Genomic DNA, 12,779 nt, shown 5'->3' with positions numbered 1-12,779 from the left:
AATGGCTTAAGAGAGACAAAAATTATGAAGAAATATACTTTGTGATAATCTTTGGAAGTTCTTAAAACATTTAAAATAAATGAAATAAAGCTATAGTTAAATCTTATTTTCTTCCCAACAATTTAGACACATACATGCACACATACAGAGCAGATGTTTAGTCATAGCAAAATCATGAAAAAGACATTTCATTGTAAGCATCACACAAATCTTATAAAAATAAGCATCACTTAGGATTTCCCTGGTGGTCTAGTGGCTAAGACTTGTGCTTCCAGTGCAGGGGGCCCAGGTTCAATCCCTGGTCAGGGAACTAGATCCCATGTGCCGTTCACATGTGGCGACTAAAGATCCAACATGCCATAACTGAGACCTGGCACAGTCAAATCAATAATAATAATAATAATAATAAGCATCATTTAAAAACAGCCTATTTCACTGCCCATGGAAATTACATAGAAAAAAAATGACATCTCCTCCTTGAATCATACCATGGTGTCATTTCCACACACTAATGATGAATGAGGCATTTAATAGTCTTTAAATAGTCTTTTAAGAAAAATACTATTATATACAACTCTGAAGACTTAGATGTACATTACAACATTACAACATAAACAACCAGGTTTTTTTTTTTAAAGCACTTCAGATTAAATTGCAAAGAACTAATCACAGAATTTATTTTGAAAAGATAAGTCCTTTTTTTGCAATGTGATCTAAATATCTAAATTAGAAATAATGACATCTAAGTTCCTGCCACTTTTGTCTCCTGACTTAAGGTGTATTAGGAAAATTATCCCATCTTATACCAGTAGTGCCATCAGACTGAGCCCTGAGTGAATAGTGAGGTTCACTATTTATTGATCAACACTCATAAAATGAAGCAATAACAGAAGTCATTTTTAGCTTGGAATCTACTGCTGGTAATTAGTAAGGTGTTTGTCACTTAATGATTTCTAGAACTGATGTGAAAATTAAATAAGATACATAAAGCATGTAGCACAGTACTTGGACTACTATAAAAAGCTCAATAAATGGTGGTAGTATTAGTACACATAAAAGATTTTTATGTAGCCATATTTTATGTAACATATTTTTTGGTTTAAACCTAAAAAAGGTGGTGGTGAGGAGATAGCAACTGAGTATCTTCCTCATGTTCTCCTTTAATTTCTGAAGAAAATAATCAATTCATTTTATTTATTTTTGGCTTAATTTATCCATTTTATTTTTTTCATTATATATATATATATATATTATTGAAGTACAGTTGACTTACAATGTTTCAGGTACACAGCAAGGTGATTCAGTTATACATATACACATATATTATTTTTCAGATTATTTTCCATTATAGTCTATTATAAGATATTGACTATAGCTCCCTGTGCTATACAGTAAATCTTTGTTCCTTGTTGCATATCTGTTTTTTTAAAATTAGAAATCTAGCATTCTATTGATACTAAGTCAAACAAGTTGAGTCAAATGTCATACACGTTTTAGTTAGGCAATATTACTTATATATATGTATACAAAAACTTCTCTACTATGCTTGATAAGGGCTTGAGAAACAACATCACAAAAAAGAGGAGATGGAGGAACTGGAAACCATAAACTAAGGGAAACGGGGGCACTGAATATAAAATAGAAAAAAAAAATGAAACAAACTAGATGAAAGTAAAAGATCATCATATAAATCCAGTTGTTTTTAAACATGGTCGCTCATTAGAAACACAGCTGGAGCTTTGGGGAAAAAAAGCAGATCTTGGCATTTGATTTTTCAAAACATTCCCAGATAATCTGATATGCATTTGAATTTTAAAAAGTGATTACAGGTTTTTCTATTAAATGGTAGTTTTGGTGATATAGAATTCTATTATTTTTCTGTTGAAACAATCATGATACAATGGTATTAAGTGAGTAATAGTTACATAATCACAATAGTAAAAGATGTTTATCAGTTTTCACAATCAATAGCCAGACAAAAAATAAAAGATAATTACAACTGCAAGCCATAATGGGAACATGATTAATCTAATAATATAAAATAATTACATACAATCTGGGGGGTTAAGTAGAGTGAAGTGGTAAGTGGAAGTGCATACATGCACATGTTTTCATCTGCTCAGCCAGTCTATGTCTTGTGGTTGGTGCATTTAATCCATTTACATTCATAGTAAGTATCAATATATATGATCCTATTACCATTTTCTTAACCGTTTCAGATCCATCTTCTGTAGGTCTTTCCTTCTCTTGTGTCTCTTGCTTAGAGAAATCCCTTTAGCATCTGTTGTAAAGCTGGTTTGGTGGTACTGAATTCTCTTACTTCTGCTTGTCTGGAAAGCTTTTTGATTTCTCCATTAAATCTGAATGAGAGTCTTGCTGGGTAGAGTATTCTTGGTTGCAGCTTCTTCCCCTTTCATCTCTTTAAATATATCATGCCATTCCCTTCTGGCTTGTAGAGTTTCTGTTGAGAAATCAGTTGATAGCCTGATGGGAGTTGCCCTGTATGTTATCTGTTGTTTTCCCCTTCTTGCTTTTAATATTTTATCTTGGTCTTTAATTTCTGTCAGTTTGATTACTATGTGTCTTAGTGTATTCCTCCTTGGGTTTATCCTGCCTAGGACTCTGTGCTTCCTGGACTTGATTGACTAGTTCCTTTCCTATGTTAGGGAAGTTTTCAGCTATTATCTCTTGAAATATTTTCTCAGGTCCTTTCTTCTTCTGGGACCCCTCTAATATGAATGTTGGTGTGTTTAATGTTGTCCAGAGGTTTCTTAGGCTGTCTTCATTTTTTTTCATTCTTTTTTCTATACTCTGTTCTGTGGCAGTGACTTCCACCATTCTGTCCTCCCTCATTTATTTGTTCTTCTGCTTCAGTTATTCTGCTACGGATTCCTTCTAATATATTATTCATCTCTGTTTATTCTTTAGTTCTTCTAGGTCTTTGGTAAACATTTCTCGCATCTTCTCCATTGTTTTCCCGAGATCCTGGATCGTCTTCACTATCATTATTCTGAATTCTTTTTCTGGAAGGTTGCCTATTTCCACTTCACTTAGTTGTTTTTCTGGGGCTTTATCTTGTCCCTTCATCTGGGACATTACTTTCTGCGTTTTCATCCTGACTTTCAGTAATGTGGGTTTCAGTAATGTGGGACTGTGGTTCTTGCTTCTTCTGTCTGCCCTCTTATGCAGGAGGCTAAGAGGCTTGTGTAAGCTTCCTGATGGGAAGGACTGGCAGTGGGAACATCTGGGCCTTCCTCAGCAAAACTTTAATCCAGTTATCTGCTGACAGGTGGGCCTGCACTGGCAGTTGGTTGGCCTGAGGAGATCCAGTCCTGGGGTCCATGGGTGCTATGGAAGGGTTAATGGTGGCCTCCAAGAGGGCTTACACCAAGGGGGAACTTCCAGGACTGCTGCTGCCAGCGCCCCCTCCTCTGTGGTGAGCCCCTGCCAACCCATGCCTCCATAGGAGACCGTCCAACACTAGCAGGTAGTTTTGTTTCAGTCTCCTATGGGGTGACTGCTCTTTTCCTCTGGGTCTTGGTGTGTGCAAGATTTTGTTTGTGCACTCTAAGACTGGAGTCTCTGTTTCTCCTTGTCCTGTGGAAGTCTTATAATCAAATTCCACTGGCCTTCAAGGTCAGATTCCCTGGGGATTCTCAGCCCCTTTGTGGGATCCCCAGGCTGGGAAGACTGATGTGGAGTTTAGAACCTTCATAACAGTGGGAGAACTTCTTTGCTATTATTGGTCTCCAGTTTTTGGGTCACCCACCTGGCAGGTATGGGATTTGATTTTATTGTCATTGTGCCCCTCCTACCATCTCGCTATAGCTTCTCTGTCTTTGGATGTGCAGTATCTTTTTATGGTGGGTTCTAGCATTCTCCTGTCGATGGCTATTGAACAGCTAGTTGCAATTCTGGTGTTATCGCAGGAGGAGATGAGTGCATGTCCTCTCAATTTGTTCTAGAGTTAAAAGGCTCTGAATTTTACTGGTAAGCTTTACAGTGATTTAATTAACAATTCTAAACAATAACTGGGGGTAGGATTGCAAGCTGAGCTAAAAATTATAACCTTTCTAAAATGAAATATAAAACCCAAATCTTTGCATCTGCTAAAGCTGTGTATTCTTTTAGCTTGATAAACTTTATGTGCTTCCAGAACTTGAGATGTTACTTTGATAAAATTTTATAGGAGACCACTACACTTCCACAGACTTTGTTTCAACTTTGCCTCCAAAATGATTATTTTAAATGAATATATTTTAAAAATTGGATATGTCAGCAGTGATCTTTTTAAATAAAACTCTTTTTCAACAATGACTGTGAAGATTTAACAGAGATAATGAGAAACTTTAAGTTCAGATGAAAGACCTTGTGAAATGTTTACATTTTTAAGTACTAAAGAAACCAAAGTTTTACAAGCGAAGGGTAATCAGAGATCAAATAAAAGTCTATGACAGTGAATGGGAATACATTTTCCACATGCCCAAATCTAATTCTACTACATAGTGTTTACCATCAGTAATATCTAAAAGAACTCTAGAAAAAAGTTTTTTTTAATCCAAGCAACTCTCTAGATCAATGTATTGTCTTTATGGAATTCTCTCCTATAGGTTTTTTTTGGAAGAAAGGGGATAGGGGAATTGACAGGAAAATGATACATCTGTTGGCTGAAATACATCAAGACAGAATAACCTGATGAACAGAATAACTTGATTAAAAATTAAGCTTCATTATTTGACACATGTTGATTGTGTTAATTTGGCTCATAACAAACTCTCCATCATGTAACTAAGAAAGGTATTATATAACTACACTGCATTAACATTTACCACTCCTATAAATATCACATATAATGAATGATGCTGTCATGAACAGGTAGATGGCATCTACAGCCTAGAAATCTCAGAGATATTTTTCTAAAACAGTTCTCATTTGAATATATTTTACCAATAAAATAATATCTTACAAATATTATTAATCTTTATTTTATAATTCATGCAAGGATGATTAAGATATTATTTCATTTGCTATAGATAGGAAGAATATCAGATATGGGAAGGAAACTTGAAGAAAGTCACCAGTAAGTAAAAGACAAATAATCAGAATCCATATTTCCAAATATCAAGTTTATGTTCACTGAAAGGTTACTCCACTGGCAGTAACTTTTCCCCAAATTACATGAAAGCAAATATATAAAAAAATTAATCACTTTCAACAGATAAACATGACAGGCAACATTCTTCAACTTCGATTACTGGCTTGATTCAGTAATTTCACTTCTAAGAATTTATTCCTACTGAAATATTCAACAGGAATATATATAAATATAAATAAAAGAGCTGCCAAGTGGCACAGTGGTAAAGAACCTGTCTGCTAGTGCAGGAGACACAAGATATGCAGGTTTGATCTCCAAGTCAGAAAGTAGGAAATGGCAACCCACTCTAGTATTCTTGCCTGGAAAATTCCACGGACAGAGGAGCCTTGCCACTACAGTCCACAGGGTTGCAAACAGTCAGACACGACTAAGAATGCATACATGTCATGTCATGTTGTATATAAATGAAGATATTCATTATACCATTACTTGAAATTTTGAAAATTTTAAGAAAATCTACATGATTATCACTAGGGAAATGGTTATATTATGGTATATTCACCCTGCATAAATATTATGCAGTTATTCAAAGAATAAGGGAGGTCTGTAAATATGGGCATGGGAAAAATCCATGACTTACTGTTGTTTAAAACACTGAAAGCAAAGGGGGTATAAAATAGAATCAAAGATAAAAAAATGAGTAATATTTTTTACTTTTCCTTTATTAAATGTCTACTCTCCAAAGAAAATTGAAAATGAGCTCAAAAGACATACACTCGATATAGTTATTAATCTTCCTCAGAATCCTACATAAACCAAGTTTTGTCTGACTAGATATGTCTCCCAAGATCAATGCCTTGAAGTCTTTTAGAGTAAAGCTTGTTCATTCTTTCATAATCTACATACTACTGGGATTTATAGTAGGATAGAGGTTACTGGAAAATAATGAATGCTCCCTACTGCCATGTGCAGTCTCTACTTTTCCTCCCTTGAGACTTACGCTATCCTGCTCTACCACCTCCTGTTCCTCCTCATGGGCATCATTAAATCATTCAAGAAACACAGTACCTACTATGTGCAAAACAAAGTACCTGCTAGGGTCTGGTTTTATAATTGTTAACAAAACATAAGACTCTCCTCTGCAGGAATATAAATTCTAGTAGAGGAGACCTGCCACTAGGTTGAATTAATGTGTTGATTAAATTAACGTGTTTGATTAAATTTATGTGCTGTCTGGTATAACAAGTTAAAGTGCAGAGCACTATGGGAACACATAAGCAGCACCTGTCACACACAAAAAATTCAACTAATGTCTAAGAACATAACAATTTATCCTGGTTTGTGTAATGAGGGATATAAATTACCAAGGGAAAGCAAAGAATTATGTAATTCAATTTTGGCAAGGAAAAAACCTTTACAAAGAAACAGAATAACATTTTACAAATAGACAAAGCTTATTAAAGAGGAATTCAAACATACTACAAAGAAAACTAACTCCTTCCTTGTTACTCTTACCTGACTGTGTCATAGATAATGACTCATCTGACCAACTATAACAGTGTTGATGGGACTTGATGGGCAGACGACCTTGTCCTCCAGTCCTATGGCTTCCTTTGCTAGACTCTTGCTTTGACACAGACATGCAGCTCTTGGGAGGTGACTGTTTAAACAGAAATCAAATAAGAACTGTTCTGTGATACAATTATGAAATTCCTTTTAAAATTTAAGATACTAACCAGTTAAAGATAATATTTACAAAGAGTTTTAAATAACTTCATGAAATAAAAAGTAAAAAAAAGTTTGCAATTACACAGATTTCAACGTTTTAAAATATATGGAAAAAAGTTATTAAAAAGTATACTTGTAAAGATGTTTACGATAAACTATGAGTGGCTACTGAATCAGTGATATTTACCCCTTTATTTGTTTTAACTTTAAAAATACTAAATATGGGTGTACAGATATCTCTTCGACATAGTGATTTTACTTCCTTCTGATACATATCCACAAGTGGATTTGCTGGATCATTGGTAGTTCTTCATCAACAGATGAATGAATAAAGAAAAGGTGACATACACACACACACACACACAAATACTATTCAGTCATTTAAAAAAAAAGGAAATCCTGTCATTTGAGACAACATGAACTGATCTTGAGGGCACTGTACTAAGTGAAGAAAGTAAGACAGAGAAAGACAAATATTGTATGATTTCACTTATATGTGGAATCCAAAAAAACTCCAACTCATAGAAAAAGAGATCAGATTTGTGGTCACCAGGGGTGGGGAGGAGCGGGTGGGGAACTGGCTGAAGCTGGTCAAAAGGTATCAGTTTCCAGTTACAAGACATATAAGTATTGGGGATATAATGTACAACATGATGACTATATTTAATACTGCTGCATGGTATGTTTGAAAGTTGCTAAAAGAGTAGATCCTAAAAGTTCTCATCACAAGGAAAAAAATGTTTTTGTAACTATACAAGATGATGGATATCCACTAAACTTATTGTAGTAATCATTTCACAATATATGTATGTCATCATGCTGTACACTTTAAATTCAAGATGTACACCCTTTAAACTCACAGTGCTAAATGTCAATTATATGTCAATAAAACTGAAAAAAATTTAATACTAAATAGGTACTATCTTAATGGAAGAAAAGAAGATAGGAAAGGGGGGAAGGAAGAAAATAAGAGCATAATAAGACTGCCCACACTAGATTATTTATTACAAAGGGAGTAATTTCTACTCTGGTATCAAGAGGAAGTGAATAAGCCTGATGTGATTCCTAACTGTTACAACATTACTTCCTATCCCTGTGATGGTGGGCAAGTTACTTAGTCTGCTAAGCTTCAGAGTGGGGCTTAAAACATTATCTAAAGAATTGCTGTGAGGATAATCTACATAAGGCATTCAGCATACTACCTGGCACTTGACCAACACCCAATAAATACTACTTTTTATTACAAAAGTGACTTTAAGACACACTAGCTTTGACTTTCTTATATGGGCCATTTTGAACTTAGGTGGATTCTTTTTTTAAACACAGTGGCTTTTAAAAATGTTTTTGTTCACTTACAGTATTTAATATTATTATGCTAACCCTTCATACACATTATAAAATTAAGCTTAGAAAAAGCTAAATTTCTAGCTTAAGTTTTTACCAGTTTTTTTACTAAAGTATAGAATTAAGGGCAATGTGAAAAACCTCTTTATTCTGAAGTGATTATTATTCTAATTTAGAATCCATATCCATTTCATATCTGTCTTAAAGAGATGAAACCACTACTTTGATTAAGAAGTATAGAACAGTCATTAACTAAATGATAGAAAAGGCACACTGATATGGTTTAAGGTCTTATTGTTTCTATTATGTGACAAATCGCAGACTTGAATAAGAACTTGCCCCACACATTATCTTTATTAAAGACTTTAGAAGTTCCTATCTCTGTTTATTAAAAACTTCATAGCATATAATTTTATAAATGTCACTAAAGCTAAAATTCATATATTTATAAATTTTTAGGAGTCAATGAAAAGCTTTATTTCTACTCATATGTCATTTACTATATGTTACAGGTATGGGTGATAGTTAATGCTTCCTTAATAGCAAGAATATAACAGTTAATAATATACCTTTCAGATAGGTTTTTTGTAAAGAACCTTTAAGATATAAATATATATTAACTTACATGTTTACTAGGCGAGGTAGAAGATTCCAGTTCTTGTGAAAAAACCATGTCTTCAGTAAGTATACTATGATCTGGACTCCCAGGATGCTCCTGAACTATGGATTCAGAAGGTATATACTCAACAGCAGGGCTGCCCAATTCTTCTGGAATAGAGCTTTCACTGTGTAGATGAGAATAGGAAGGTACCGGAGATTCTGTTTCACTCACTATTTCTAGAAGAGAAGGTGAAAACAAGAAAAAGTATACAATCATGGCCAAGGGAAGTGTTTATCTGCTAAACTTTACATTTGTTTTTAGCATGATTTCACTAGATGCATTTAGATATGTTTTTTAATCCCATCACTTAAAGAATCACATTTACTGTAACATCCTTAAGTCTAAGAATTTTGGCTGATGCAAACTGAAAGACATTATCTGTAACATATAGTCAGCAATGATAATGATAGGTTGATAACCTGAGTGTCTGTAAAGATGCAATTACAACTCATATATTTGTTTGGGAAAATGGAAACACATGGAAATCAGTCCCATCACTTTGGAAAGCAATTTGGGAGTATTTGGTAAAGATGTAAAAACACTTTATGATCTAGAGATTCTACTTCTAGGAATATGTCCTAGAGAAATGTACACATGCGGCAGGAGACAGTACTGTGATAATAGTAAAAGCCTAAGTAGAATGAGTAAACCATGGTACATTTATTAACTGAACGCTGCGCAGCAGCACAGATGAATGAACCGCGCGCCGATGGAGGCACCGTGAACTCTACTCGGCGCTTTCAGAATTGGTAGCGCTGTCTTGCCTCTGGAATTTCCCGTCCACTGTGGCCTCGGCTCTAAGAACACCTCTGACAGTAAATAGAAAATTCTTGACATTACACTTGTATAATCTTAAGGATGTACACTGCTTTCATTCTGTCACCATGGATATAATGCCCCACAAGGATTAAGTTATACTTTGGGTCAATACTGATAAAATTTGATGTCAGTTACTATTATTATCACATGTGCTCAGTGGTGTCAGTCTCCTTGTGACCCCTTGGACTGTAGTCTGCCAGGCTCGTCTGTCCATGGGATTTCCCAGGCAAGAATACTGGAATGGGTTGCCATTTCCTTCTTCAGGGGATCTTCCTGACCCGGGGATCAAACCCGTATCTCCTACTGGCAGTCAAATCCTTTACCACTGAGCCATCTGAGAAGCCCAACAAAAGAAATACCTATATCTCAAAGAATGTTTTACTTAAATAACAAGGTTGACCTAACATTTAAAAGTATTTCAGTTATAAAAGATATATTTTTACATTGTGAATGGGTAGTATAATCAGAATGGTTGAATAAATAATTAAGGAATTATAAAAATCCTCAGGGATATTCACCTACTCAAAGACAGAATGTGGGTAAAATTTAAAATGACTTAAAAATGATTTACTTTTTAGGCAGTAGGGAATAGAAGACTTCTCTATACTTCTGCTTTATACCCAACATATTTTATTTTTATTCAATCAGTAACATACACTGATTTTAAAAATTCGAACAGTATGGAAGCTGTATAAAGAATAAAATGAGTGTCACCTACACCACCACCTCCTGAGAACCACTGAAGAAGCTTCTCCAGTCTAATGTCTTTATAAATAGAAGACTTCATTTTGGAAGTCTTCGTTTTGCCCTTTCCCTTATTTTTGAAATTATAAAAGTAAGTACAAGAATGTAGTTTAAAAAGAGGCTTCAAACAGTATGGAAGGATATAAAGTGATTTGTTCACATGCTCCTCTCCAGCCCCTTTCAGCTGCCCAATTTCCACACTTCAAAGGTAAACCAATGGCAGTCATGTATGATGGATGCTGTGTCTTTTTAAACCTTTTCCTATATACCCTGAAATTTTAAAAATGTATTCTTCAAAACTGTGGTTAAAAAAAAAGCGGGGATTCCCTGGTGGTCCAGTGGTTAGGACTCAGCGCTTGCACTGCTGAGGGGCTGGGTTCAATCCCTGGTTGGGTAACTAAGTTCCCACAAGCCACGCAGTGCAGCAAAAAATACCATCTGGGATCACTTTTAAGTATACAGTTCAGTGGTATTAAGTACATTCGTAATATTGTGTGATCATCACTCAAGATTGTGTGACTCCATCACATCCACCTCTAGAACTTTTTCACCTTTCCAAACTGATGCACTTATTAAATAATAACTCCCCATTCTCTTCTCTCCTCAACCCCTAGCATCTTACCAATCTATGTCTCTATGAATTTGTAATCAGGTACCTCACATAAGTGGAATCATATCATATTGCCCTTTCATGACTGGCTTATTTCACTCAACATAATGTCTTCAAGGCTCATCCATGTTAGAACATGTGTCAGAATTTCCTTCCTTTTAAGGTTAAATAATATTCCACCACCTGTATATACCATATTTTGTTTATCTATTTATCTGTTGATAGAAAGTTGGGTTTTTCATCTTTTGGTTATTGTGAATAATGCTGCTATAAACCTGGGTGTACAAATACCTCTTTGAAAACTTGGTTTCAATTCTTTTTGGTATATATGTATATAAACCCAGAAGTGGAATTTCTAGGTCATACAATAATTCTACTTTTAAATTTTTGAGGCACTGATATACTATTTCCATAATAGTTACAACTATTTTACATTCCCGTCAGCATTGCACATGGGTTCCAATTTCTCCAAATCCTTGTCAACAATTTTTTTGAGAACAGCTTTCCTAATAGATGTGAGTGTGTATTTCACTATCCCTGACTTTTGAAGAGTTACATTTCAATAGAAGTCTAGCAACATTTTGACGCTTTCAAAGAAATATGGACTATAGCAGAAAAACACCCAAACTTTATGAAATGTTTAATCTGTAGGTGTCGTCCAATATTGTAGCCATCAGCCTCATATTGCCACTTAAATAGCAATTAAGTTCAATTTCTCAGTTCTACCAGCTAAATTTCAAGTGCTCAACAGCCATTAAAAAAATCAGGCTTTGGAAAATAATCTCAAGAGTTCTTCCCTGAATAATATTTTATAAAATAAAGATACATGGCTTAAACTCCTTAATAATGGACATTTGTCAGATTTCTTGGAGCCCAAGCTTACTTTTAATCCCCCATTGATTATTTGATGATTTCCTGCCACATGAGTTCCTTGTCACCCAAGATAGAACCCAGAAAAGCCAATTTGCAGCTTCCTTGCTGGGCACTGGAACTTGGGCATTGAAACTAGGTGTCCCGGTAGAAGAGTTGATTACAAAAGTGAATAACCTAAAAAAGAAGGCTCCATGTGGACTCTACTTTAGGTGGCTTTTGGCAGTGACAGTGGATCTTTCAGAGGTTGCAAAGTGGAGTCCCTGGTGCAGAAGTGGCATGAACGGGGAATGACAAAAACAGTTTTCCTTAGTGCTCTGGTGAGTAACTGCTGAAGCAGTCTTCTCATTAAGCCAGTTCTCTGATGTGGTTTTAGAACTTCTCCTAGAAGCTCAGTGTAAAGCTGGCTCTCCAGCCAACTCAAAATTTTATGAACCACTACATGGTCTTCAGAAAGTTACTTTTCTGCTTGGTCTCAGTAAACTTCAGTTATTCCAACAATGTGCCCTACTGGGTACACACAATTTTTTCTCTTAATTTTTCTTTTACTTATGTCATTTAGCTCATTAACTACACTACTCTTAAGCAATATTTGGTGAAATTAAAATTGTCTTTATCACATTTACCCAGTAACACTTTCCATGATCATATAGGCCAACAGTTCTTGACAGATGGAGGCTTGAATACCAACAACTAGTCTTGATTTGCCCTCCAGCCATAGTTGGAAATGTTTTCTACTTCTATTACAGTCAATGATGAAACCTGAGAAATTGAATCTGTTTACTGCTGCTGCTGCTGCTAAGTCACTTCAGTCGTGTCCGACTCTGTGCGACCCCATCCCTGGGATTCTCCAGGCAAGAACACTGGAGTGGGTTGCCATTTCCTTCTCCAATGCATAAAAGTGAAAA

The 12,779-nt window shown here is 35.2% G+C and overlaps 1 protein-coding gene and 1 non-coding gene across 4 annotated transcripts in view; one reads left to right on the top strand and one right to left on the bottom strand.

Moving 5' to 3' along the window:
• Positions 1-12,779, bottom strand: part of CEP350 (centrosomal protein 350) — a 155,339-nt gene that overhangs the window by 23,099 nt on the left and 119,461 nt on the right. For all 3 annotated transcript variants that reach the window (XM_061160842.1, XM_061160844.1, XM_061160843.1), the window contains 2 exons: positions 8,793-9,004; positions 6,611-6,755 (listed from right to left, as the gene is read on the bottom strand). In XM_061160842.1, coding sequence (XP_061016825.1) covers positions 6,611-6,755; positions 8,793-9,004 — 357 coding nt within the window. The remainder of the gene's footprint in view (positions 1-6,610; positions 6,756-8,792; positions 9,005-12,779) is intronic.
• Positions 239-310, top strand: TRNAW-CCA (transfer RNA tryptophan (anticodon CCA)). The gene has a single exon. It is a non-coding gene; the product is annotated as a tRNA-Trp (tRNA).

This window comes from Dama dama, chromosome 14, assembly GCF_033118175.1.
Source record: "Dama dama isolate Ldn47 chromosome 14, ASM3311817v1, whole genome shotgun sequence".
Classification (NCBI taxonomy): Eukaryota; Metazoa; Chordata; class Mammalia; order Artiodactyla; family Cervidae; genus Dama; species Dama dama.
Note: the sequence above shows the minus strand (reverse complement) of the source record. Positions and strands in the feature narration are given on the sequence as shown.